The following is a 24,577-nucleotide window of genomic DNA, read 5'->3' on the forward strand; positions in this document are numbered from 1 at the left end:
GCCACTCGTATCGCTCGATGAGTCTCTTCATACTATTAGCGGTATGACAAATAATATGATGTGATCATTGATGGGATGGACAAATAAACAAAACTAAGACTCGAGCTCGCGATAGAGCGGCTGCCAGAAAGGTTGTGCGGGCAACTCGGACATCACTAATTAACCCTAACGTTGGGTCTCGATGTCAAGGCCTTTCTGGGCCAGCGTGACAGGCTCGTACGGGCCGGTTTGGACTTGTGCACCAGTGGCAGTAGAGGAGAGACTACGGAACACGTAGGTAAGTAGTACAGAACTGTGCCATAGTATGCCACCATAGCATACTCGTCATACTCCAACGTGTAACGTCGTGTCAAGTTCAATATATATGTATGTGCAGGCTATAAAAGCCCTTTCGTTGTAGCGAAAACATAACTATCTACCAATGGCCGATCTACAATTCCTCGACAAAGTGAAATGCATTCTGAATGCCTTTGAGGATTCAGATCTTACAGCCCACCAATTTCTTCACGCGCTCCTATTGACGAACACATTTGAAGACCATCCCGTCACGTTGTCGATTATTGAGGACCTCGACACTATCCTCGACACCGTGAGCGCTGGTCGAGCGACTTCCGATCAAGCCAGGCAGTGGGTTTTTCGAAGTGCGCAGAAAGGCTACCAAGCACAGGTGTTCCAGTTGACGAAAAAGGAGAGTGGGCTTCACTTCTCGCCTGGAAAGATGACCAATGCTCAGTTAATGGAAAACAAGATCGAGAAACTGTCAACGCAGATGAAAGATCACGCACCTGACCTTTGGAGACTCGTCGCGTATCTCCTTGCGGCAGATCCTGCAGCGGAGCGGAGGTGGGCAAAGCTTGCGTACAGGAAGGCGGGCTCTGGGACACAAAAAGCGAACCCTCGATTGAATGATGGTGACATCACGATGGGAGATGCTGTGGGAGATGGGTCAGGGGACGAGATGTTGGAGAACGGTGGCGACATCGGATTGATTGATGAAGATGAAGACGCGCTGGAGAATCTAACGGAACAGGTTGAACACCAGCTCAACTCCCTGATTGTGATTGTGAGTGATTAAAGTCTGCGGCATACAAGACTAAAGAACTTGCCTTACAGAAACAGGTGCTCTGCTTGAGTATTATGATGCATAGCACCAACCAGGAGTGCAACTCGCTGCAGAGCATCATTGGTGTTTTTCTTCACGCGTGTAATGCGCCAGACGCCGTTCTAGAGCTCCTCACGCACCTGGGGGTTTCAATCTCACCATCGACAATCAGTAACACTGTCTCAAACCTTTCTAAGGAGTCCAGCTCCAAAGTTCATAAGCTTGGGAGGACCCTCCTCACGTTGTATGTGTACGACAACAAATGTCATCTCGTACCTTCCATGTTTCTGTATTTGCATTTTTCATGCTGACTGCAATAGCCGAAATTCCTGCCTTTTCCAACAACACCTCATTTTGTTTTCCAAGTAAGTTGAGTGGAGTGACGACAATGCTCATCACATCGTGGCCATCTTCTCGAGCCATGAGCAGGGGAATCCAGAACGACAGTGTTTTCCCAGCTCCCGTTGGCGCGCATCCTATGACATCTTTGCCAGCATATAATGCAAGGGCGGTCTTGACCTGGTACCAGCAAGGGCGCTTTCCGAATTTTTCCTGTACAAGGTTGCGGATTTCCTGGACAGTCCATTCTCAAGGTGTAGCCGCACTTAGATTAGGGTTGCTAGCTGAAGACGGTGTAGATGATGCGCTCATGGCGCTTGTAGATTTTCCGGACAGGGTATTTTTTCCAAAAATAGTGTTAGTGACTGAAATGTGACATGCCAGGGTTCCTTGGCAGAATGGGACCCAACGTTAGGGTTAATCAGTGATGTCCGAGTTGCCCACACAACCTTTCTGGCAGCCGCTCTATCGCGAGCTCGAGTCTTAGTTTTGTTTATTTGTCCATCCCATCAATGATCACATCATATTATTTGTCATACCGCTAATAGTATGAAGAGACTCATCGAGTGATACGAGTGGCTGCTTTTAGGAGCCTGGGAGAAATGAACACCCTTTGGCAGGGTCACGCTTTTGTGACACGGAACTTAGTGAAATTTCATGGTTCAGACTCTGTACAACGACAGCGCGATTTGACCGCTACTCAGTACTCACCCCTTGCTCTGAGTCTTGATCATGACCAAGGGGATCTTTCTATAACTTTCCATCCTCTTGATCTCGTTTAAAATCTCCCTCTGGCTCTTTTGCAACACTCTCATCCACCACCATGCATTTGCCAATATCTTCAACTGCCGTCGCTGCTGGACTTTCGAGGGGTGGACTCAGTTTGGTTAGGGGTTTGAGAGTTGCAGGACCTGGCCACAGATTAGTTGGGTTTTTGAGAGTTGCAGGACCTGGCAACTCAGTTGGTGGCCAGAACCCGGTATTTGGTGTTTTGTTGGTTTCAGTAGAGTCCACACATGTATTCTCGCATGACATTGAATCAAAATTGGGATTGCGTGGACTGTTGTCAGCTTTTCCAAAATGCGTCGAGAGAGTGCCTAGAAGATCTGCAATATGCACATGAAACAGTCCTCGATTTCCTGCACACCCTAACATTGCATTCCTTTCATCTTCATGGCCAGTTTGGTTCAAGGGTGTGTAATTGGGTGATGGACAGCTGGTCACCTGCAAGAAAATGTACATGCTCTGCAGCTCCATGGTGAGCCCTATCGAACTTGTCAGACAAATGTCGTCATAGCCACAGTCCTCAGTCCTCGCAAGGTGTCGAAAAAAATCTACTTTTTCAACTCTACTGTAATCGCATTATTTGAAGTAAGTAGTCTATCTAAAGGTGTAGCCAGAAAATCTTTTTTTTGTGATGTTTTGGATGGGTGTTTTGAGGTGGGTGAATGTTTCGCGGAAATTTCTCTAAGTCAGCGTCACATGCAGGGGTCCCTGCCAAACCGTGTTCATTGGTCCCAGTCGTTCTGAGGTATTCTTATTTTTCGCAGTCCGCCTGATGTTTGACCCCACAACAAAGCCACAACAAATCACAAACACCTCAGAACGACTGGCTGGCGAGTCTATGCATGTGGCTTTGAAGTTGTACCAGTTGTTTGCACCAATGTTTGTTCAGGTGTTTGAATCTTGAACGATGCACGATTTCTGGCTCAGAATCCTTTTAAAAGTTGATTTTTGACGGTTCCGGTCCTTCGCAGATATTATATTACATATATGGTCAGGATGTGGGGATATTCAGTTTGATCTTTTCATTGATGTAGCTTCAACTTCATCATACGGTTTATACCCTGCAGCTTAGTCAATTCAATTTTACATCCTCTCCAGGAGTAAGCTCAGCACAGCAATTGTTCCTGGCAGTCAAAGCTTTGGCTCCAGCGCTGACACATCTGGGTCTAAGTTTCTAACACAGGAACCGGATCAAACCCTTCTATGTAGCACCTCTTCCTCTTCACCATCCGCTTCTTCTGGAATTAAATTCCCCTTCGTCTGACTGTGGTGTTAATGTCAGCTGATTTCGGAAGGATTGGTTCAAATCTGCTTGATGGAATGTCGAACCACCCGTTGACCTGGCTGCCAGCCTGCCACCGATGTTGGGATTGGGCATAACCTGCATCAGTGATTTTTGTGAGATACCGGGTATGAGAGTATTGTCTCAAAACAGAACCTTAGACAATAAGACAAGAAAGAAGGATGGCCAGAATGTGCAAAATAGCTTATATTAAAATTCAAATATCCCCCTCCCCCCAGGACAGACAAGATTCGGCACACACACACAGACAAAAGATGTGACACACAAGCAGAAAAGCAACACACCCATCCGAAACACGGTACACCAATGCCAAGAGTGTGCTTTGGTGTTGCACTTCGTCTACTGGCACAGGCCATGTGACAACCCCTCTCGCAGCTGAATTCGCCAAGTCCACAATCAATGCTACTCAACCACAACATCAAAAAGCTGTAAGTTATTTTTTAAACTCTTTCTGCACTCAAATAAATGATCAGAGTAGAAATTTGATTCTGTAAATGACGAGGACTACATATTTAATGATACTACATATATTAAGAGAGGGAGGGAGCAACATTGAAAGAAGTGGTGGGGCTCAGCGTCATGGTACAAGCATGCAGGAGGTGGGGAGGGTGGTGGGATCCCGCTGTCCTTGTCCTGGGCACAACAGGCTCGCGGGAGGGTAGGCAGGACGAGGACGGCAGTGGGATCTCACCCTTTGCCCCAGGTGCAAATGAGAGGAAGTGGCGCTCCGCCATCCTGTTTACCAGCTTGCCCCTCTGCCCACCCTCACTGTCGTGTCCAGGATGGCTGGCATGGTGACAGTCGTGGTCGCGTCGCATTCATATTCCAGCTGGCTGACGTGGACATGGACACGGTCATGTTTGCAGGTGGTCTGCATATCGGCGCTTTCCCTTTTGGGGCCTATGAGGTGGTAGGGATGAGAAGGGGAGGGGGATGAGGCTGAATACATACCAAATATGAGGACGTATACCTCTATCCCTCGTCGTTGCGCCTGCCACTTCTGGATTCTGGATACTGTCATCAGTGCCAAACAAGAGGGAATGTTGCGCCTATGTCGGGACGTTTGCTGCCACGTGCCTTGTTGGAGGTTACAAGGCCCAAGTGTGCAACCCCCCCTCCCTTTACCCCCCCAAATCTGGTATGTTCTTCCCACCCTCCTATGTTTTTCTTAGAAGGAACCATCGGCTATTCGCAGCTGTCACCTCCGAATGTCCTTGACCAATGACAGCGACGACCTTCCATGTAGTGTTTGAAAGTCCGGTTCGGTCCAATTTTTTGATGCCCAGGGGCGTTAATTGTAACCGTAACCGGTCTGCCTTTTCCCCAGAAGTCAAAAGACCAGACCGGACCGCAAAAAGACCGCAGACCGCGGTTTTTTGCGGTCTATAGACCGGTTTCGGTCTGCATCGGTTTTAACCGGTTTATGACCGGTCTTTAGGCCAATATTTTAAAATTATGAATAGGTAAATTTATTAAAATCTCTAATAGCTTTAAAACGAGCCCAAGAACGTTAAATTCCGTTAGGAATTGGTGCTTCTATAAAATAAGTCTGGTACATCTATTATTCCCAAAAGTAATTTACATTTTAATTCATATCTCTCTCGTTTTTTTTACCAAATCGTACGTTCTTGGGTGCGTTTTAAAGGGTATTTAAGGGGCTACAAAAGACCGGTCCAACCTGGTCAAGACCGGTTCATGTTAATCGGTTTTTTTGCGGTCTTTACATTTCAAAAATAAAAGACCGTAACCGCAGGTCTGATCTTTTGCAGTCTTGGTCTGGTCTGGTTACGGACTTTTTTGTGAACGCACGGAACTCAGAGTCAGACACGATGTGTTATGACGACTGATATTGGGTAACTACCTGTGAACACACGGAACTATGTACAGGTAGTAGTCAGTATAGTAAAGTGAAATGTATATAAAGTAAACTCACCTCAGAGTCAGACACGATGTGTTATGATGACTGAGGTGAAGAGAAATAGGCTTTTCGTATTTATAGGAATGGGGACGGTGGCTTGCACAAAGACTGGCAAAGTAAACGTAAAGACTAGCAAATAACGGAAGTAAAAAGATGAATAGAAAAGAGAAAAAGGAGGAACAAACAAAGCGTATGCATAAACAATAAGGTCACGAGACGTCTTCTTCAACATTTTTCCAGTCATGAGACCGGACTTCCAAACACTACTTCTGTGGTTCTCCATGCTCACTGAACTTGTCGACTGGCCTGGCGCCATGCCAACCACCTATGCACCCACTGTCGATTCCATCGCCTTCTGGGTATCATGCCCAGGAAACGTCTGTAAACACCACACACGTCAAGATGTATGCAAGGTATTGAAAATTACTGACCAAATATGTATGCAACTTACCAAATCAAGCTCCAAGGGTGCTCTGGTATGTGTTGCAGACCATTTAAATGGTTTTTATTAGATAAGGTCACAAAAAAATTTAAGGCCTCCAAAGGATGTCCCCCCCCCCCAACCCTATATCTGGGATCCACGTTCTGCCACCCCATTGGTAACGCCAATGCAACCATTTTGATTTATAGTCCACTCTCCAAAGTCCTTGAGAGTACGTATACCCTTAAGGTGCAAGGAGCGAAGTGAAACACCCATGAATCTGTGAATGCCTGTGAACCAAGATGATTGCACAAGTTCTTCACATGGGTCAACAAAACATCACCTTCAATTATACCAGATTGATCCATCAGCCTGAGAGACAGTGACAAATCCTTCAATACCTTTTGAGCTGTGACCCACTGAGCAGGGATGAGGTGCATTTGTCATGAAAAGTCTCTGTGTATACCACTACCATCAAGCAGGTACTGGCAGTTATTCCACTCGCATGTCCAATCCATTCGCATGATATGCGCCATAGTTTGGTACAAGCGGATGTGATGGTTAAGGTCACGACCAATCCCGTTGACAGCAATGCCGGTGTTGATGCGAGCAATGGATGGAAAGTCAAAACCATGGTAAGATACAGGGAGAGTTGCAATGGATGTCGATGGTTGAAAAGGAAAGCCAAGGGCACCATGGACCTTGCGAATGATCAATCTGTCAAGTGCCTCAGCGTCAGATTGTTTCACTGGTTGAAGTGACAAGAGTGCATGACAACGGGAGACAATGTTTTGCGAGACAATCTTTCGGATTAGTGTAATGAGAAGACGACCTATTACCATCAGAAACTGAAAGCTTTCTATGAAGTCTTTTAGTTCAGCAAAACGGGACACAGGATCATTAACTTTGGTCTGAAGAAAGTCTAGATCGTCTCTGATGAGCACGACATCATGCTCAGTGATGTCAAGGGGATTGACCCCCCTTCCCATGGACACAGATTGGAACTTGACAGTGTCAGGATAGTTCTCAGAGGCCGCAAGAACGTAGGCTTTGGACTTTGCCCATTGCATCAACCAACCATATGCATATTGAAACCGTTCCATGGCAAGTGCGTTGTGTTGCAACGACTCTAAGGACTTGGAGAAAATGTAAGAGTCATCTGTAGCTTCTACCATAGCAACGAGCAGCTTGTGTTTTGCATCCATTAGATGCGGGTCATCCTTGATCATACTGCTCGTTGTCACAACAAGGGCATCAGGGTCCTTAGAAAGAAGGTCGTTAAGAAAATAGTGACCAAGACTTGTAGTAAAGGTCAACTTGAGTGGGGACGTGGCTCCTCCCTGTTTGTTAAGCCCAGACACCACTATTGGGTCAGAGACCCCATACGGTGTTCGGATATAGCATTGAGTCTGATGCTGGGCAGCATAGTCAAGATCAATGATTGACTTTGGGAGCCCATAAGCATGAATGGGGTCATAGAACTCTTTGGGTGAGAGATAGTCAAACCCTTTCATTTGGTCGCACTTTAATGTGAAGACCTGTTGTTTATGACGATTTGCCCAGCATCTGACACCAGATAAGTAACTCATAAGATCGCGGGTCTGAACACCAGGCTGAGCAGCCACATGACTGTCAGGCAATATATGTTTCTCAGCAGAGTAACACATTAAAGAGATATTGAGCCATGCCATAGGCAAGTTCGCAAGGAAATTGGAGAGTAGGAGACCCCTCCAATTCTGCAAATCTGTTCATAGACCACATTTATGATACATAGTCAACCACATGTCCTTGATATTCCCAGGGAAATGGGAGTTCAAGACTTGATAGTTGTGAAGATCCAGTACGAGAGAAAGTGTGTCATCAGAAAGGGACTTAATGGTCCACTTTTCCATCCATCTGGTCCAGGTGAAGGCTTGCTATTGCCCTGTCTCAACATTGCACGAAAATCGGCAAGAGAAGCCTTGATCGGCCAAATGAAAGGGTCATCAGTAACTCGACCCCTAACTTCCTTGACTGATGGTGTATTGAGCCAGGGCTTCGGCAAGTCAGGAACATGACTATGATCATAAAGTCTCGAAAAATATTCTCTTGTCATTGCTAGTGCTTGGAAGTCCAGTCCCAAGACTGCAAAAAGACCACAACTGGACTGGACTAAGACTGCAAAAGACCGGACCTGCAGTCTTGGTCTTTCAGATTTGAGATCAGAAGACTGCAAAAAGACCGGTTATCGTGGACCAGTCTTGTCGGTTAATACCGGTCTTTTGTACCTACATAATAACCCTTTACAACACACCTAAGATCATATTTTTAGGCCAAAAGCTGACAAAGATACATACAAAACTGTAAAATATTTCGTGAAAATAGCAGATGTACCTTAGTATTTTTGTATATACATCAATTCTCAACGTAATTTAATGTTCTTGCACTCGTTTAGAAGCTATGATGAATGTTAATAAACCTACCAACTCATAATTGCAAATTTCATTGCATATTTAGTTGAAGAACTGGTCTTGAACTGGTTGTAACCAGTCTGGACCAAGACTGGTCCAAAGACCGAAAAAGACTGCAGTCTTGGTCTTTTCCGGTCCTGGTCCAGTCTTTTGAGGTTTTAGGAATTGTGTGGACCAGTCTTGGTCTTGGTCTTTTTGTTTTGGGCCAAAAAACTGGACTGGACCGGACTTTCAAGCACTAGTCATTGCTTTAACCCCTTCAGGGTCACAGACAAGTTTTTCAGGATCATCAAGGTCATTCAGAGCCAAAGGAAAGGAAAGGAAGTTGGAAGACTGAATCAGTTTCCTTGTAGAGCCACCCTTGAGCGCAGCGGCAATATGTAGTCTCTCCCCAAGGCATGCTCGAAGTAATACCTCTTTCGACTTCTCTGCAAAGAGTAGTTTGTGGAGCTGCCTATGTCTTCTCATGAGGTATTGAATGAACATGTGATCAGCTGCATCACACGAGAAATCACACAGGGCGCATGCATGGAGGTCTTTCGCCTTCAGTGAGACACATGCAGTAGTGAATAGCACCACCAACACATCTGATATCAGATACTATACCTTTGATCTTACCATTTGTTATGACTTCGGTATGCTTGCAGTATTGCTTCGCGTGACCAAAGACATTGGCAGAGACAGACATTAAGATCTTGGTAAGATTTGTGTATTGCTGAATGAATGAGTCATCGTCAATGACTGGATGTTCATGGATACACTCAGCTTTGACCCGCTCATCAACCAGATCCCTAAAGGTCTGATACTTGTGCTTCTCAGACTGAGTGGTAGCTACAACTGATATGATATACATAAGGCAAATGCCTGCACAGAGATTTAATTGTAGCCAAGAAAATCTATGATATGAAATGGTGTGGCAAATATATGAAATCTATTTTTTTCCCTACAAGCCCTATATTTCTTTCTCTACCTAGGCCAATGTTTTATTTATTTCTTTTCCCCAGCCACTCATTTCATTGGTTGCCTAGGCCGATGTTTTATATATTTCATTGGTTGCCTAGGCCTATGTTTTAGCTATTTCTTTCCCTGCCAGGCCTATATTTCTTTCTCTACTTAGGCCGATGTTTTATCTATTTCTTTGGTTGCCTAGGCTGATGTTTTAGCTATTTCTTTCCCTCCCAGCTCTATATTTCTTTGGTTGCCTAGGCCTATGTTTTAGCTATTTCTTTCCCTCCCAGCCCTATATTTCTTTGGTTGCCTAGGCCGATGTTTTATCTATTTCTTTGCTTGCCTAGGCTGATGTTTTAGCTATTTCTTTCCCTGCCAGGCCTATATTTTTTTCTCTACCTAGGCCGATGTTTTATCTATTTCTTTGGTTGCCTAGGCTGATGTTTGAGCTATTTCTTTCCCTCCCAGCTCTATATTTCTTTGCTTGCCTAGGCCTATGTTTTATCAATTTCTTTCCTCCCATTCACCTATTTCTTTCCCTCCCAGCTATATATTTCTTTGCTTGCCTAGGCCGATGTTTTAGCTATTTCTTTCTTTCCCAGGGTGCATTTCCAAATATGGTAATGCATATTTAAAAAAATTAGAAATGGTAATAAAATGGCAGAAAATTCTGGGCCAAAAAGGGGGTGGTGCTCACTGTTGGTGATGACATTGAGCATTGGTCTAGGGTGGTCTTCCAAATTTGTAAAAATACCCAAAAATACCCAGCAAAAATATACAAATGGTGGCTAGAATGTCAGGTACTGCTATCAGGGTCCACCATATATATCCAAAAAATAAAATATCCTTGGGGATGCCAAAAGTGGAAGATACATACAATGGCTTATCAGGAGGGTGGTCACATGACCAATTTCCCAAAGTGGTAAAATAAAATAAAATAATTGTAGCCCTGCACTGTAGCTTTCTGAATCTGTTTGAATTATATCCTAGAGTGCTCCTGTTGTGGAGATATGTCAATAAAGATCTTTCTGACCACTGTTTTTTTTTTGACCTTTTTGCACTTTTCTCCCCATGAAAACAATACCAAACAATATGATTTCAACACATTTAGAAAGCTAAGAGAATGGGCTACAATGATTGTGTCATGGAAAATTTGACCCAAAAAGGAAAGTGCAGCCCTTAAAAAGGATATTGACAATGACAGACTACAAAAGATTACAGGTAAACTACAAAAATCAGTTATGGACTACAATATTTACTAACAGACAACCAAAGACTACAAAAAGTTGGATATAGACTACAAAGTTTATGAATAAACTACAAAAGATTACAAAGATTGGACATAGATCACATAGAAAAGTTTGTAGTGTCTACTTTTTCTGACTACAAAGGTTTGTAGTGTCCACTTTTTTGATTACAATGGTTAGGTCTACCATGATGGTTCAAGCTAACCTTTGTACTGAGAGGGACAGTCCAGCAGATGCACCCATGTTTGCTTTTGGCCAAGCTAGTACTCCAAATTGTGAAGTATAGTTGCACCTATCCATATATCAGCTCCAAGACAAGGCAGATCTTATGACAACTTAGGGTGACATGAAGTCTGACCATCATGCAACATAGGTATAGTGACATGTCCATGGTCCTGGTGCTCCTCCACCTTTCTGACCAAGTTCATGTAGTCAAGGACCAAGATGAGCAATCACTAACCTGATCTGTCAAGGCAACCCAGACATGCTTCAGACCCAAGCTTGAACTTGTCATTCCATCCAGTGATGACTTCAATCACCACATCCATCTTCAGCTCTTCCACCTATACATCCAGCCAAGATATGAACAATGAAGTGCCCAATCAACATATCAGCAAAGCAATATGTGAAGCAATCTAGACAACTCCATATAGTGTTCAAAAGTCCAGTTAGGTCCGGTTATTGGGTGCCCAGGGGCTCTAACCGAGACCGAGACCGGTTAGCCTTTGTCCCGAAACCTAAAATAACCTAACCGGACCACAACTAACCGGTTATGGTCGGTTATTTGCAGTTACTAACTGGTTAGGACCGAAAAATAAAGAATCGGTTATAACAAGGCAAATATGCTCATATGTATCTTGATAGATATTATTTCTGCATATTCTAGCTTTAAAATGAGCCCAAGAACGCTAAAGTCGGTGAAGAATTGACATATTTATGCAATTATCCTTGAAAGTCTACACATTTGAGTGATATTTTAGAGATTTGACCGTAACTTAGTCAAATTTTAAGTGTTTTCGACATTCTCATGTGCATTTTGAAGGTGTATAATAGGGCTGGTTATAACCGGTCATAACCGGTTATTTAACAGTTAGTTAACCACAAAATAACCGGTTATTCCATTTTCGAAATCAACTAACCCTAACTGCAGTTAGGTTAGTGTTGCGGTTAGGTCCAGTTATTTTCCGGTTATTTTCCAGTTAACTAACCTAACTTTCAAATATTAACTCCATATCCACCAACAACAACCATCTCTGTGTCAGACATGCAAGTTCCATGCCAGAGCCAGACAGTGACAAAGTTGTAAAACTAACAGTCAGGATGTTCATGACCACATCAGCATCTTCTCTACCATCTCCATCTGCTTCAAGTCCAACCTTCAAGCAATCTGGACAACTCCATATCCAGCAACAAGAACCACCTCAGTGTCAGACATGCAAATAGCATACTAGAACCAACCAGACAGACTTACACTCAGGATGACCATGACCAATCCAGCATCTTCTCTACCAACTCCATCTGCTTGAAGTTCAAGTCTATGGATGTTAAGCAATCTATACAAGTCCATATCCAGCAACAAGAACCAAGTCTATGTCAGACATGCAAGTAGCATACCAGAAGATGACTGATCCAGTGTCTTCTCTACCATCTCCATCTTTATCAAATACATACATGCTTGAACTTGGTCAAGCTAACTGTCCAAGCTGAGACTTGTAGTAAACTTTTCTATGTGATCTATGTCCAATCTTTGTAGTCTTTGGTTGTCTGTTAGTAAATATTGTAGTCCATAACTGATTTTTGTAGTTTACCTGTAATCTTTTGTAGTCTGTCATTGTCAATATCCTTTTTAAGGGCTGCACTTTCCTTTTTGGGTCAAATTTTCCATGACACAATCATTGTAGCCCATTCTCTTAGCTTTCTAAATGTGTTGAAATCATATTGTTTGGTATTGTTTTCATGGGGAGAAAAGTGCAAAAAGGTCAAAAAAAAACAGTGGTCAGAAAGATCTTTATTGACATATCTCCACAACAGGAGCACTCTAGGATATAATTCAAACAGATTCAGAAAGCTACAGTGCAGGGCTACAATTATTTTATTTTATTTTACCACTTTGGGAAATTGGTCATGTGACCACCCTCCTGATAAGCCATTGTATGTATCTTCCACTTTTGGCATCCCCAAGGATATTTTATTTTTTGGATATATATGGTGGACCCTGATAGCAGTACCTGACATTCTAGCCACCATTTGTATATTTTTGCTGGGTATTTTTGGGTATTTTTACAAATTTGGAAGACCACCCTAGACCAATGCTCAATGTCATCACCAACAGTGAGCACCACCCCCTTTTTGGCCCAGAATTTTCTGCCATTTTATTACCATTTCTAATTTTTTTAAATATGCATTACCATATTTGGAAATGCACCCTGGGAAAGAAAGAAATAGCTAAAACATCGGCCTAGGCAAGCAAAGAAATATATAGCTGGGAGGGAAAGAAATAGGTGAATGGGAGGAAAGAAATTGATAAAACATAGGCCTAGGCAAGCAAAGAAATATAGAGCTGGGAGGGAAAGAAATAGCTCAAACATCAGGCCTAGGCAACCAAAGAAATATAAAACTCGGGAGGGAAAGAAATAAAATATAGCCTGGCAACCAAAGAAATAGATAAAACATCAGCCTAGGAGAAGCAAAGAAATAGATAAAACATAGGCCTAGGCAACCAAAGAAATATAGGGCTGGGAGGGAAAGAAATAGCTAAAACATAGGCCTAGGCAACCAAAGAAATATAGAGCTGGGAGGGAAAGAAATAGCTAAAACATAGGCCTAGGCAACCAAAGAAATAATAGAGCTCGGCCGAAGTAGAGAAAGCAAATATCAGCCTAGGCAACCAAAGAAATAGATAAAACATAGGCCTAGGCAACCAAAGAAATATAGGGCTGGGAGGGAAAGAAATAGCTAAAACATAGGCCTAGGCAACCAAAGAAATATAGAGCTGGGAGGGAAAGAAATAGCTAAAACATCAGCCTAGGCAACCAAAGAAATAGATAAAACATCGGCCTAAGTAGAGAAAGAAATATAGGCCTGGCAGTGAAAGAAATAGCTAAAACATAGGCCTAGGCAACCAAAGAAATATAGGGCTGGGAGGGAAAGAAATAGCTAAAACATAGGCCTAGGCAACCAAAGAAATATAGAGCTGGGAGGGAAAGAAATAGCTAAAACATCAGCCTAGGCAACCAAAGAAATAGATAAAACATCGGCCTAAGTAGAGAAAGAAATATAGGCCTGGCAGGGAAAGAAATAGCTAAAACATAGGCCTAGGCAACCAAAGAAATATAGGGCTGGGAGGGAAAGAAATAGCTAAAACATAGGCCTAGGCAACCAAAGAAATATAGAGCTGGGAGGGAAAGAAATAGCTAAAACATAGGCCTAGGTAGAGAAAGAAATATAGGGCTTGCAGGGAAAGAAATAGATTTCATATATTTGCCACACCATTTCATATCATAGATTTTCTTGGCTACAATTAAATCTCTGTGCAGGCATTTGCCTTATGTATATTATATACATTGCAGCTACTAGTGTCAGACTTGAGGGGAATCTTGATTCTGGGCCGATTGGGTGCTCATCCCATTGAGAGATCAGCAGGAACTTGACCACTGGGTTGAGATGGACCAGGCATGGCATGCACAATTTGTGCAACAATAGCCCTATGGTCAGTGTAAGGTATCCATTCAGAGTGGTGATCAGCAACTGAGATTTCAGTGTCAATCATAGAGCCTTGCGAGGTCACAACGCGATCAATGATGTTCCCTTCAGATGCACTGCGACTGCTCCTGCACGTCCAGTCGCTAAGGCGAGAGCACTCTTCAACATCAGACCAAAGATCATGACCATTCATGTCAGCCAGGAATTTGAGGTGTTGAGTTCTAGCATCAGCTCCACCACTTAAACGTTTGAAAGAGGCGACCGTCACATTAAAATCCCAAGCCATAGTCCAAGAAGAGGTTGTCGACAGGCAAAGGCTGGTCATATCACGCCAGAAGAGAGAAACATTGCCAATGTCTCCAGGATTCCATGGAGTGTATGCTCCGATAAAGCAATGTCTAAACATCTGCCATCAGGGGTCGTAAGTATGATATCCAACATGATGACTCGCCCCTTCAGGGCTCTCTGTTGACAACAAAGATATGCAGCCTTCTGGCGCTGATCACAGAATTGAAATGGGCAACCTTTACAGATTGCACCATTCCATTCACATTGAAGCCAAATAGAGTGAATGACAAGGTCGCCGCTGGCAGAACATATGCCGACACAGTGCCTACCATACTAACCAAGAAGACGAATATTCCAAGAAAAAGGAATATATTGACTTCAGACGAACATTTGTATGTTTGGGTGTATCTACAAGGGGGATGGCTATCATGGTGACAGTCACTCAGATCTTGTAAACGGTCGAAAACCCCTTGGAAGATGCCCAGGGACCTAGGCAGGGGTTTCTTTGATAAGTTTAGCAAGAGGGTTGAGGTGTCAACATGAGTCGCCATCAGCATGTCCTGTGGCAGCAGTGGTAAGGGACATACCTTGCCAACTTCCTTTGCTTGATGATCAGGTGAGTCAACCATCATCGAGCTGCCTGTAGCCAGTAATGCCACCTCCTTCTCTTCAGAGTCATCATTTGAAAGACAACGTCTCTTGGCAGAGAAGATGTGTCAATCATCAGCTCTTCTGCAGTGGGAAAGCGCATCAGACGGAGTGGTCAGACCATCTGCGCGACCAGCATTAGAGATAGTGTTTGGAAGTCTGGTCTTGTGACTGGAAAAAGACCGTAACCAGACCAGACCAAGACCGCAAAAGACCGGACCTGCGGTTATGGTCTTTTATTTTTGAAATGTAAAGACCGCAAAAAAACCGGTTAACGTGAACCGGTCTTGACCGGTTTGGACCGGTCCTTTGTAACCCCTTAAATACCCTTTAAAACGCACCCAAGAACGTATGATTTGGTAAAAAAACGAGAGAGATATGAATTAAAATGTAAATTACTTTTGGGAATAATAGATGTACCAGACTTATTTTATAGAAGCACCAGTTCCTAACGGAATTTAACGTTCTTGGGCTCGTTTTAAAGCTATTAGAGATGTTAATAAATTTACCGATTCATAACTTTAAAATATTGGCCTAAAGACCGGTCATAAACCGGTTAAAACCGATGCAGACCGAAGCCAGTCTATAGACCGCAAAAAACTGCGGTCTGCAGTCTTTTTGCGGTCCAGTCTGGTCTTTTGACTTCTGGGGAAAAGGCAGACCGGTTACGGTTACGGTTAACGCCCCTGGGCATCAAAAAACCGGACTTTCAAACACTAATTAGAGAGTCCGGGAGGTACAGTAGGCATGCTCTGATGTACAGGGCTAGACGAGGAGAAAGGATGAAGCTGGCCAGAGTGGCCCCCGACGATCGTGAGGAAGTTCCGATTGGCTTGGTTGATCTTGTTTAGGAGAGCAGCTTCCTCCTTCTGAAACTCTTCCAGCATAGCTCGCACCTCCACTGCCTTTTCCAATTCCATTCCAACCAACAAATGTGTGTTGAGTGTCATCTTGTTAGCACGGATATCAGACAGGTTACGAAGAAGGCAAATTTCCATGGACTGAGCAAGAATCGCGCATTGAGAACTGACAAGGCGATTGCTGAGTTGGGAAATGGCATGTGTGGCAGTCTGTAGCATGCTAGAGATTGTCGTGAGCTGGAGATCTGTGGCTTCACATTGTTTCTGATTCCGTGCCTCCATCAGGTCTAGTGCTTGGAAGTCCAGTCCCAAGACTGCAAAAAGACTGCAACTGGACTGGACCAAGACTGCAAAAGACTTTCATGAAAATAGTAGATGTACCTTAGTATTTTTGCAGATACATCAATTCTCAACGGAATTTAACGTTCTTGCACTCGTTTAGAAGCTACGAAGAATCTCAATAAACGTACTGACTCACAATTGCAAATATTATTGCATATTTAGTTGAAAAACCGGTCTTGAACCAGTTGTAACCAGTCTGGACCAAGACTGGTCCAAAGACCGAAAAAGACTGCAGTCTTGGTCTTTTCCAGTCCTGGTCCAGTCTTTTGAGGTTTTAGGAATTGTATGGACCGGTCTAGGTCTTGGTCTTTTCATTTTGGGCCAAAAAACCGGACTGGACTGGACTTTCAAGCACTAATCAGGTCCATGCGTCTGGTGAGAGCCTTGATGGTATTGATGGCATGAGGGGAGGGGAGCGCAGTGCGTGAAGAGAAAGGAGGGAGGGAGGCAGCAGGGTTTCTTCTAGGGGGAGAGGGAAGAGGGGGTGAAGAGGGAAGAGTGTGAGGCGGCATCATTTGGGAGGTGGGAAAAAAGGACCAAGTTGGGAAGCAGGGTTTAAGGGATGGATGGATGGGGGAAGGGTTTAAGGGTTTAGGTAGGGACAAGATAACGGCAGGATACAGCAAAATAGATGGGTACAGAGATGGGGGAGATGAGTAGGTAAAGTTGCGAGGAGTCAAGTAAAAGAAAAATGGTTCGTTTTGGTAAACAAGCTCAAAAAGTGTAAAAGTGGAGACAAAATGACAAGATTTTGGTATGTGTGGATTCAGGGAGTTTAACTAAGTGAAATGGATTGGGTTATGGGGTGTAAGGGAGGTAGAGTCTAAGGGATTCAGGGATTTTGTAAATTCTGGGCTTGGGGTGGTTGTTGTTGTTGTTGTTGTTGAAAGTGGTTTTGTATGCAGCCTTTGTAAAAGATATTTAATGGGCAGCTTTACACTGCTAATTCCGCAGGCAGTTAACAAGGTTATCCCCATTGGCCATCATGTCAGGGGTTTGTTTCTTGCCCACCATACTTGTATGGTGGTCATGGGACTCTTACTCAGCTAACATACCCACACCCTGCAACTCTTTCCGGAGAAAGCATCTGAGCCTCAAGTTTCACTTCACGGGATTCGAACCTGCGTCACTGCTGAGAGTGACAGAAGGTGGAAATATACCTTCCGCGGCTATGGTTTTCACTGCTGGGCTATACCGCCCTTCTTGTATGCAGCCTGTGATTTGCACATAGTAACCTGACTGGTGCTCAAGCTGGGGAGTCATTTGGTGCTGATTTGAGTGAGACCGGTGTGTGTTGCTTGCCAATAAGTAGTATCTAAGTTATTGAAGGGCAATCCTGAATTCCTAATTACAGGTACTTATGTGCCGCACTCTGAAATGCTAAGAGGGGACTAGTGTATGGCCTTCCTGGCGACATTATACATACCCCACAGTTCCGCCCAGAGTTACTCGCTTTTCATACAGGAATAACAGCTCCTCCACCTCGAGGGCGGCCGCCGCCCCTGTCATCCTCTGTGGTCTTGGTCTGCCCTTCGGATTCAACACTGGTGGGTCATGGATTGCCTCTCGCTTCTTTTCATCGGCTTGAGTAGACCTTATAATACATTAGCAGTGTATTTCTCTAGGTTCTGAGACGCGGGAAAGGTCGAGCGTTGAGAACATAACGATGGTGGCGAGGGGAGAGGTAATGCGAGTCTGGGCAGACGGCACGTGCTCGGCAAGTTCTCACACAATCTCCGATGTAGGTTCTGATAATACAGCCAAACAACATTTGGTGGCGGATCAATGGCAGATGGAGGGGGGTTTCAAGCCGACGACGAGACCCCTGGGTTTCTGGCGGAAAGGGGGTTTCTGGTCCATTGATCACAAAAGTCCAGTCAATTCAATTTTACGTCCTCTCCAAGTCCTCTCAACGTCCTCTCCCAAATTTTGGAATATGTTTTATAGCCTCGGAGCGTTGCCGACGTGCGCAATGTCCAACTTCCGCTCATCCTTGCTGGCCTGAAATTTGAGTGTGCTGGGTGTTCACTGTACTATCTACTATGCGTCAAGAAACACCTTAGGTGCAATATCGGACGATCGCTAAGCCGTTCACGGGTCATTATTGCAAAATCGTACGTACACTATGTAAAACAAGAAGGAAAAAAAGGACATAATCATCCAGTCCGTTCGTCAACCCATCATAAACACAAATCGTAACAACATCCACGGATCAAGCTCAGACGACGTTGAATCTGCCCAGCAAGAATGATTAGCACCGCAAAAGTGAACAGCAAAAAAAAGCATGAACTTACGCCTCAGACCTCCACTCGTCACCGTGCGTCGCAAGCTGCTCCTTCTCTGCGGTCTTATTCACCCATCCAGCTGGACTCCCGGTACCAACAAGCAACGAGTTCCTCTTATCAGCGACAACCTTGAAGTGTGAGCCGGTCTGCGAAGAGACACCCGACTTGATGGAGCCAGTGTTGTCCGTCTTACGAGAGAAGATCTAGAAAAACGTGTTAGACATTGGAACAGACGAAGAATGCAACAAACAATCTTACATCTTTCAAAACATCAATCTTCCCTTCATCCTCCCCCTTCGCACTGTCCATCCTCTCCCTAACACCAACAAGCTGCCCATCGACGTACTCCAACCCAGTCGTTAACGCGTCCTTCAACGCCTTCTGGATCTGCCGCTTCACGAGGCCCGTCGCGAGGGGTTTGAGGGTCTTGTACAAAAAGTCATGCTTAGAGTCCCGAATGGAAAACTTAAGCGTGTCGACTTTGACGTGAACGGACTCGACTCTGAACACGGAGGATCTGTCATGCTTGGGCGGGGATACCAAAACGATGGTCGCCTATTGCATTCATTAGTGTAAGGCAAGACGACAAATTAAGAGGACGAATAACTCACGCTCAATCCCTCCCCGCCAAGGATTACGTCGGCGAGCCCCGAATCCCTCATCTTGGGCAATCCCGTCTTTTTCCGATAATAAAAGGCGACGTCCCTCATGTCAGCTTGAACCTGCTCAAGCGAAATCGTGATGCGATGGTAGGAGTCATCCTTGATTGCGTTGTATGGAGAAAACTTGACGAAATTATGGGCATCTAGCGAGGCGATGTTTGGGAACAAGTTGCGGCCTTGGAGTGTGAGATTCTCCACGACGAGATCGAGTGAGTCGTCGGTGTACTCGATGCGTGGGATAGGGACGTATCCAACCTATGATTATAAAGTCAGAATCAAATCTCAAATGGAGAGGGGGGAAACGTACATGTTCGATCAGCTGGGGTACGATCACCCGCCTAATATCGTTCCAGAGGTGCGGTTTAAATTTCAAGCTGCCTTCGCTATCGAACAAGAGATCCCTGGTGAGCCGAGCCCAGTCCTCGCCGAAGCGTTTGTTGAGCTATCAAATATAAGCCTCGTTAGATTTGGGGCGGAGCAGAAGAAATACTACTTACAGGGTCTTCGCCCATAGCGCCGAACCAGCTTCCAGCACTACTGAACAAATTGTCAAAGTGGGAGCGGTACTTGTCATCGTAGAATGTTCTCCCAGATTCGCGTAGGCGATCCGCCTGGGTGTCACAATCTGGCTCCAACACGTAGCCAGGCTCAAGAAGCACCTAAAAACGCGCATATAGTCACTATCGTTAATCGACTTAACATATTTGACTCACCTTGCGAATGTAAGCATCGACGCTCCTGAACCAGTCGCCCAGGGCTTGATCATGGCGGGCATCATCGACGAGAACATCAATGGCGTCAAAAATGACGTCCATGGACGTATTATTGGCAAAGCGCTCGAGCAAGGTGCGCAGTTCCTTCACAGAGAGGCTGAGTTTCGAGTCCTACCATAAAACGGATCGGCAAACACGCGAAGAAACGATGAACAGGAGAAACGTACATTAGCAACACCTTTGACGTGCTCGTGGCCATTTCCGGCGATGCCTCTGCCATGGCCGACGTACTCATCAAAGTAGTCGAGAAGCCAGGTGATGGATTCCTGGTAGTCGTCGTGTTTTTGGCACTCCATGATAACCTACAAAAAGGTGAGCTGGACTGATAAGACTCGGGGACAGAAGCCGATTACCTTTTTACCGCGGAAGATAAATTGATCGCGTCGCTCTTCAGGGAAGTACTCTTCAGTAAGGAACTTCCTGCCTCTCTCAAGCTTGTCGTTGGCGGTGTCCTTGTGTTGTTGGGGAATGCGATCAGACAATCCATCCTAATGGCCCTGTCAGAAACACGGTGACGACGAGATGACCAGCGAAAACATACCCGGACATTATCCTAAGTGATATGAAATAACTAGGTGAGTATATGCGGTCAAAATGACATCAAAAAGCTTACCCTCATCTGACGGACGCGGTTCAGCACACCCTGCTTCTTCACCTCAGCTTCCTCCGAGCTCTCCGCATTCTGAATATCCCTGGCTTGCGACTGAGTCTCCCCCAACACCTGATTCCCGGCCGTTACTCCCTGGGACCTGAGCTGTTGGTATCTCTCTGTCCCCTGCGCTTTCACTTCCCCGATAGGCCTCTCCGTCCCCTCCTCGGTCCTCACGATCGCCTCATCCTGCTTAGGGTGCTGCACAATAGTATGTCCCGTGCCAGGAACACGCGCCTCCAAAACGGGCGTCTCGCCTGGTCCTACGGTACGACCTTTTTCCGTAACGAACTGGTCGTTGGGCGCAGACTGGTCAACGTTCTCTAAAGCCTCGTTCGACGGTGCGATGGTCTCTGCGGCCTTGACGGCTGTTTTAGCGAGTAAATCGCGTCCAATAGTTGAGAAATCCTGGAGGAGCTTGCGGACCTCCGAGTTGGTGAGGATGAGCGAGAGGAGGGTTCGGAGATGGCGGACAGCTGTAGTATCATATCCCAAATCAATATATGCGTCAGTACTGTCATATATACGAACACTCGCCTTGCTCGCCATCCTTTTTCAGCTTCTCTTGATTCACATCCACGCCTTCTCCTAGATCGCCTGGCTTCAGAGTATCGATCTCCAGCGTGCGGGTATGCCACACGAATGCCTGGAAGAGCTCGTCGGCGTTCTTTTCTTGAACGAGGAGGCTCGCCGTGTCGATGATATCTCGCGTATCTCGCACGAGTTTGCGGCCTTCTGGAGAGAGCTTTTCGAGCGTCACTGGGGAGTGACCGCGAATGTATGCCAAAAAGTTGAGTATCTGCTGGTTATCGGGGAGACGACCCTTTCGCAACGCCTCTATGACGCCGTAAAATCGAATCTACGTCGATGCCCTTAGCTTCGCCAACCGCGTCTCGACTGAGAGAACTCACCTTGCGATCGACGTCGGCGGCTTGAGCATTTCTGTCAACGGGGTCGACGACGGAGCCTTTGGCTGGATTGGCGCTGATATCTTTCGTTGCAGGTGGCAAGGACATGGTGGTTCTAAAGGAAGAGGCATTTCGAAGAGTGGGTCTTTATGTAGAATGACGACTAGCGACGTCACAAGTGGACAAGTGGAAGAGAAACCGTGGGAAAAAAGTTAAACGCGTGACGTCATTTATCTTTGACCACATCGCTCCGAGTCAGCACCACCATAGAATACACCATTCTCATTTGGCGACAATTCTGTACTAAAGTGACGTCAAAAGTGAAGTCACCAGCAGTTTGAATGACGCTTTTGGTCAACCCATGATCATAAAGTTACCTTCAACGTCTCGTGTCGGGTGCGTAGTAAGTGTAAATCTTCGCCCTATTATAGACAAAGTAAACGAAGCTTATCGAGGCAAAAATGGAGCTCGATCAAGAAAATTATTCAAACAAGATACACGATTACAGTACACATTCAAGAATAACCCAGTCTTTGTAAAAAGAAAATCAACTGTAAAAAAGCAAAACCGCGTCGTAAAGATATTCCACCCCTTTCAATCAGTTCGGGGGGGTTCCTGCAGCGCCGTCAGCTGCAGTTCCGGGGGTTCCTCCAGCTCCGGTGACAGCACCATCAGCATAGGCCGGGGCCGCCTTCTTTACAGCGGCACCAACAGACCCAGCAAGGGTGTCGGAAACATTATCTTGCCCTGCACCAGGCGTTCCATCAGCACCTTCAATCCCATTAGCAACAACGCTCTCGGGAAGGATCTTAGCAGCGGCTCCTCCGGAAGTCTTGCCTGCGGTCGTTGCGACGTCGTCAGCACCGGGCGCACTGGGGACCTCTGGAACGTCTGGCTGTTGAGGGACGGGCGATGCGGCCGCGAGAACCGCAAAGAGCGCGAGGAAGGATAGGGCTTTGAATTGCATTCTTTTAAATTGTAATACCGTTAGTCAGAGCGACGAAGAATGACAGGGAACGAAAATACCTTGTGTAGTGAACGACTCAAAAAGTCAACGAAAGTCAATGAATGATTGGACTAGAGAATGACTCTGCGTGGCCAAAAAAAAACGTGAGTGAGACTGAGATGTAAGAAGTAGCTCAAGTAGAAGGCTCACCAGAGAAGTGAGGGATTGCTCTGAGGTTACGACGCTTTGTGAAGCAGACTTTATACCCCACCGACATACGCTGAACCCTGATCCGCGATGAATTTCGTCTGTCATTCACCATGTCGAAAATGGAGTCAAGAGAGACGTGTGGAATGGTGGTGCGCGTACGATTTACTTTCTTCGCTTCGATGAATGATTAATATCGCTAGGCGTTGATGGCGCAATGCTGCGCCTTTCCTTTGTTAGAAGATTTATGACTCAATCGTCATCGTGTAAGTTCATATATATTCAATGCGCAAACTCTCTGCCCCCTTTATAACATACGTACTCGCGCGTCGAAACAGCTATTGCGCATACCAAGCGATGAGTGAAAGATGTGGCGGCGGCAATCGTCGGTACCGTACGTCGCTTCGCCAAACTGACATATTAAACTCGCTTCAACAGCGGAACACATATCTTCCAGAACTTTCTCGACATCCCGATGATCAGCCCACTAATATTGCTTAGTTTCGCTGACATTGACGCCTTCAAGCTAGATAAAGAAATATTTGTTTGGCGATGTCGCGTTCCGACATACACCGTCACATGACTACATCATATGCGTACACAGTGCCAAATATGGTAAGAATTTCCTTCAACTCAGGCTTGCATCAACCACAACGTTAACGTTGGCCACTCCTTCTTGCAGGCACCCGATATTGTCCCGACTCCCGACATTCGACCAAGAAATTTAATTTGGGGCGTGCGTCCACAGCGTTATCCCCGTTTCCAAGGACAAGAGCGGTATGGCCTTTAGAAGCCTCCGCGCAAATCAATGAGAGCGCCACAACCGAGGATTTGCAGCATTCGATCTTCAGAAGCAAGCACCCCGATATTGTCCCGACTCCCGAAATTCAGCCAAATGATTCAAATCTCAAACAGCCGGGGAGCTCTGAATAGACAGGGCGGCGCTTATTGATCTTGTCAGTAACGCGTGTCGTCACTTTACGTCTCTTCAGATACATTCTAAAGACTTGTTTAACATGATAGGTTTTGCGAGACAGCCCGTAATCCCCTTTCAACAAGGTTGAACAGGTCTCCGAGAGTCTGAAGCTCCCACTGTCCTTGTCGAGGCGTATGGCATTCAAATCGGTTGTCGACCACAAATACTGTGTATTTCAACGACGCTAAGTGACTTCGGCATAGCTTACAGCCTATCAAATCAAAACTTATACTACACCAAAGCTCTCAACGAGGGCTTTCCAAAAATATAGTTTAAATGTGCTGCTGCTGGCGATCATGAGACGTGACGCGTATTTCTTCGGTGACAAATCGGGGACACATGACCAGCAACCAGGACGATAAGTCTCCCGTAGTGATTCCTTCGTTCCCAAGGACGAGACGTCGCGATATGGTTTTCATAAAGCCTCCGTGAAAACCCCATATAAAGGAACGCGTCGAATGGCTTTCGAAAGAAAACAACATTTCCCTAAACCCAAGTGATTCACCCACCGTCTAGAACCATATTACCATGAAGTTCACCTTGACCGCCATGCTTCTCTGCCTCGCCCCACTTGTCTACTCTGCCCCGGGCCCAGGCGGCGTTAACGTGTATTGTAATAGCGACTGCACTCCGGGACTTCAAAGATGCGGCGATGGATGGTTCCCGCATGAAGCCTTTCCGAAGGGTGAAGCATGCTGGAGATGCTGTAGAAACGCTTAGTGAGAAACATCCCTTTTTGTTTCCATATCTTCAATAACATTTTAAACGGTAAACCGCTGTGAAAACCCTGGTGAAGTACATCACCTTTTTTTCTCTC

General features: G+C 45.4%; 5 protein-coding genes across 5 annotated transcripts; 2 read left to right on the plus strand and 3 right to left on the minus strand.

The window, feature by feature from the left end:
- Nucleotides 1-421: 421 nt before the first annotated feature.
- Nucleotides 422-2,011, plus strand: LACBIDRAFT_321367 (uncharacterized protein; the record flags this gene model as incomplete). The annotated part of the gene is made up of 6 exons (XM_001873669.1): nucleotides 422-1,063; nucleotides 1,114-1,346; nucleotides 1,423-1,467; nucleotides 1,765-1,798; nucleotides 1,826-1,857; nucleotides 1,990-2,011. 6 exons carry the CDS (start codon nucleotides 422-424, stop codon nucleotides 2,009-2,011), a joined length of 1,008 nt encoding a protein of 335 aa, XP_001873704.1.
- Nucleotides 2,012-2,264: 253 nt separating this feature from the next.
- On the plus strand, nucleotides 2,265-3,131 carry LACBIDRAFT_321368 (uncharacterized protein; the record flags this gene model as incomplete). The annotated part of the gene is made up of 4 exons (XM_001873670.1): nucleotides 2,265-2,506; nucleotides 2,570-2,634; nucleotides 2,658-2,812; nucleotides 3,117-3,131. The coding sequence occupies 4 exons, from the start codon at nucleotides 2,265-2,267 to the stop codon at nucleotides 3,129-3,131; spliced, it is 477 nt and encodes a 158-aa protein (XP_001873705.1).
- A 911-nt stretch (nucleotides 3,132-4,042) lies between these two features.
- Nucleotides 4,043-7,964, minus strand: LACBIDRAFT_321369 (uncharacterized protein; the record flags this gene model as incomplete). The annotated part of the gene is made up of 14 exons (XM_001874320.1): nucleotides 4,043-4,051; nucleotides 4,300-4,430; nucleotides 4,482-4,537; nucleotides 4,898-4,962; nucleotides 5,404-5,407; nucleotides 5,464-5,577; nucleotides 5,634-5,749; nucleotides 5,786-5,827; nucleotides 5,900-5,919; nucleotides 6,031-6,159; nucleotides 6,213-6,278; nucleotides 6,342-7,498; nucleotides 7,533-7,605; nucleotides 7,754-7,964. 14 exons carry the CDS (start codon nucleotides 7,962-7,964, stop codon nucleotides 4,043-4,045), a joined length of 2,193 nt encoding a protein of 730 aa, XP_001874355.1.
- A 10,473-nt stretch (nucleotides 7,965-18,437) lies between these two features.
- On the minus strand, nucleotides 18,438-21,739 carry LACBIDRAFT_187323 (uncharacterized protein; the record flags this gene model as incomplete). The annotated part of the gene is made up of 14 exons (XM_001874321.1): nucleotides 18,438-18,588; nucleotides 18,649-18,842; nucleotides 18,898-19,194; nucleotides 19,251-19,556; nucleotides 19,609-19,743; nucleotides 19,799-19,960; nucleotides 20,015-20,185; nucleotides 20,242-20,376; nucleotides 20,428-20,562; nucleotides 20,715-20,876; nucleotides 20,901-20,924; nucleotides 21,012-21,199; nucleotides 21,255-21,582; nucleotides 21,635-21,739. 14 exons carry the CDS (start codon nucleotides 21,737-21,739, stop codon nucleotides 18,573-18,575), a joined length of 2,358 nt encoding a protein of 785 aa, XP_001874356.1. The 3' UTR covers nucleotides 18,438-18,572.
- A 356-nt stretch (nucleotides 21,740-22,095) lies between these two features.
- Nucleotides 22,096-22,899, minus strand: LACBIDRAFT_291926 (uncharacterized protein; the record flags this gene model as incomplete). The annotated part of the gene is made up of 2 exons (XM_001874322.1): nucleotides 22,096-22,585; nucleotides 22,788-22,899. 2 exons carry the CDS (start codon nucleotides 22,897-22,899, stop codon nucleotides 22,230-22,232), a joined length of 468 nt encoding a protein of 155 aa, XP_001874357.1. The 3' UTR covers nucleotides 22,096-22,229.
- Nucleotides 22,900-24,577: the final 1,678 nt, after the last annotated feature.

The sequence above is a fragment of the Laccaria bicolor genome, genomic scaffold (genome assembly GCF_000143565.1).
Source record: "Laccaria bicolor S238N-H82 LACBIscaffold_1 genomic scaffold, whole genome shotgun sequence".
Lineage (NCBI taxonomy): Eukaryota > Fungi > Basidiomycota > Agaricomycetes > Agaricales > Hydnangiaceae > Laccaria > Laccaria bicolor.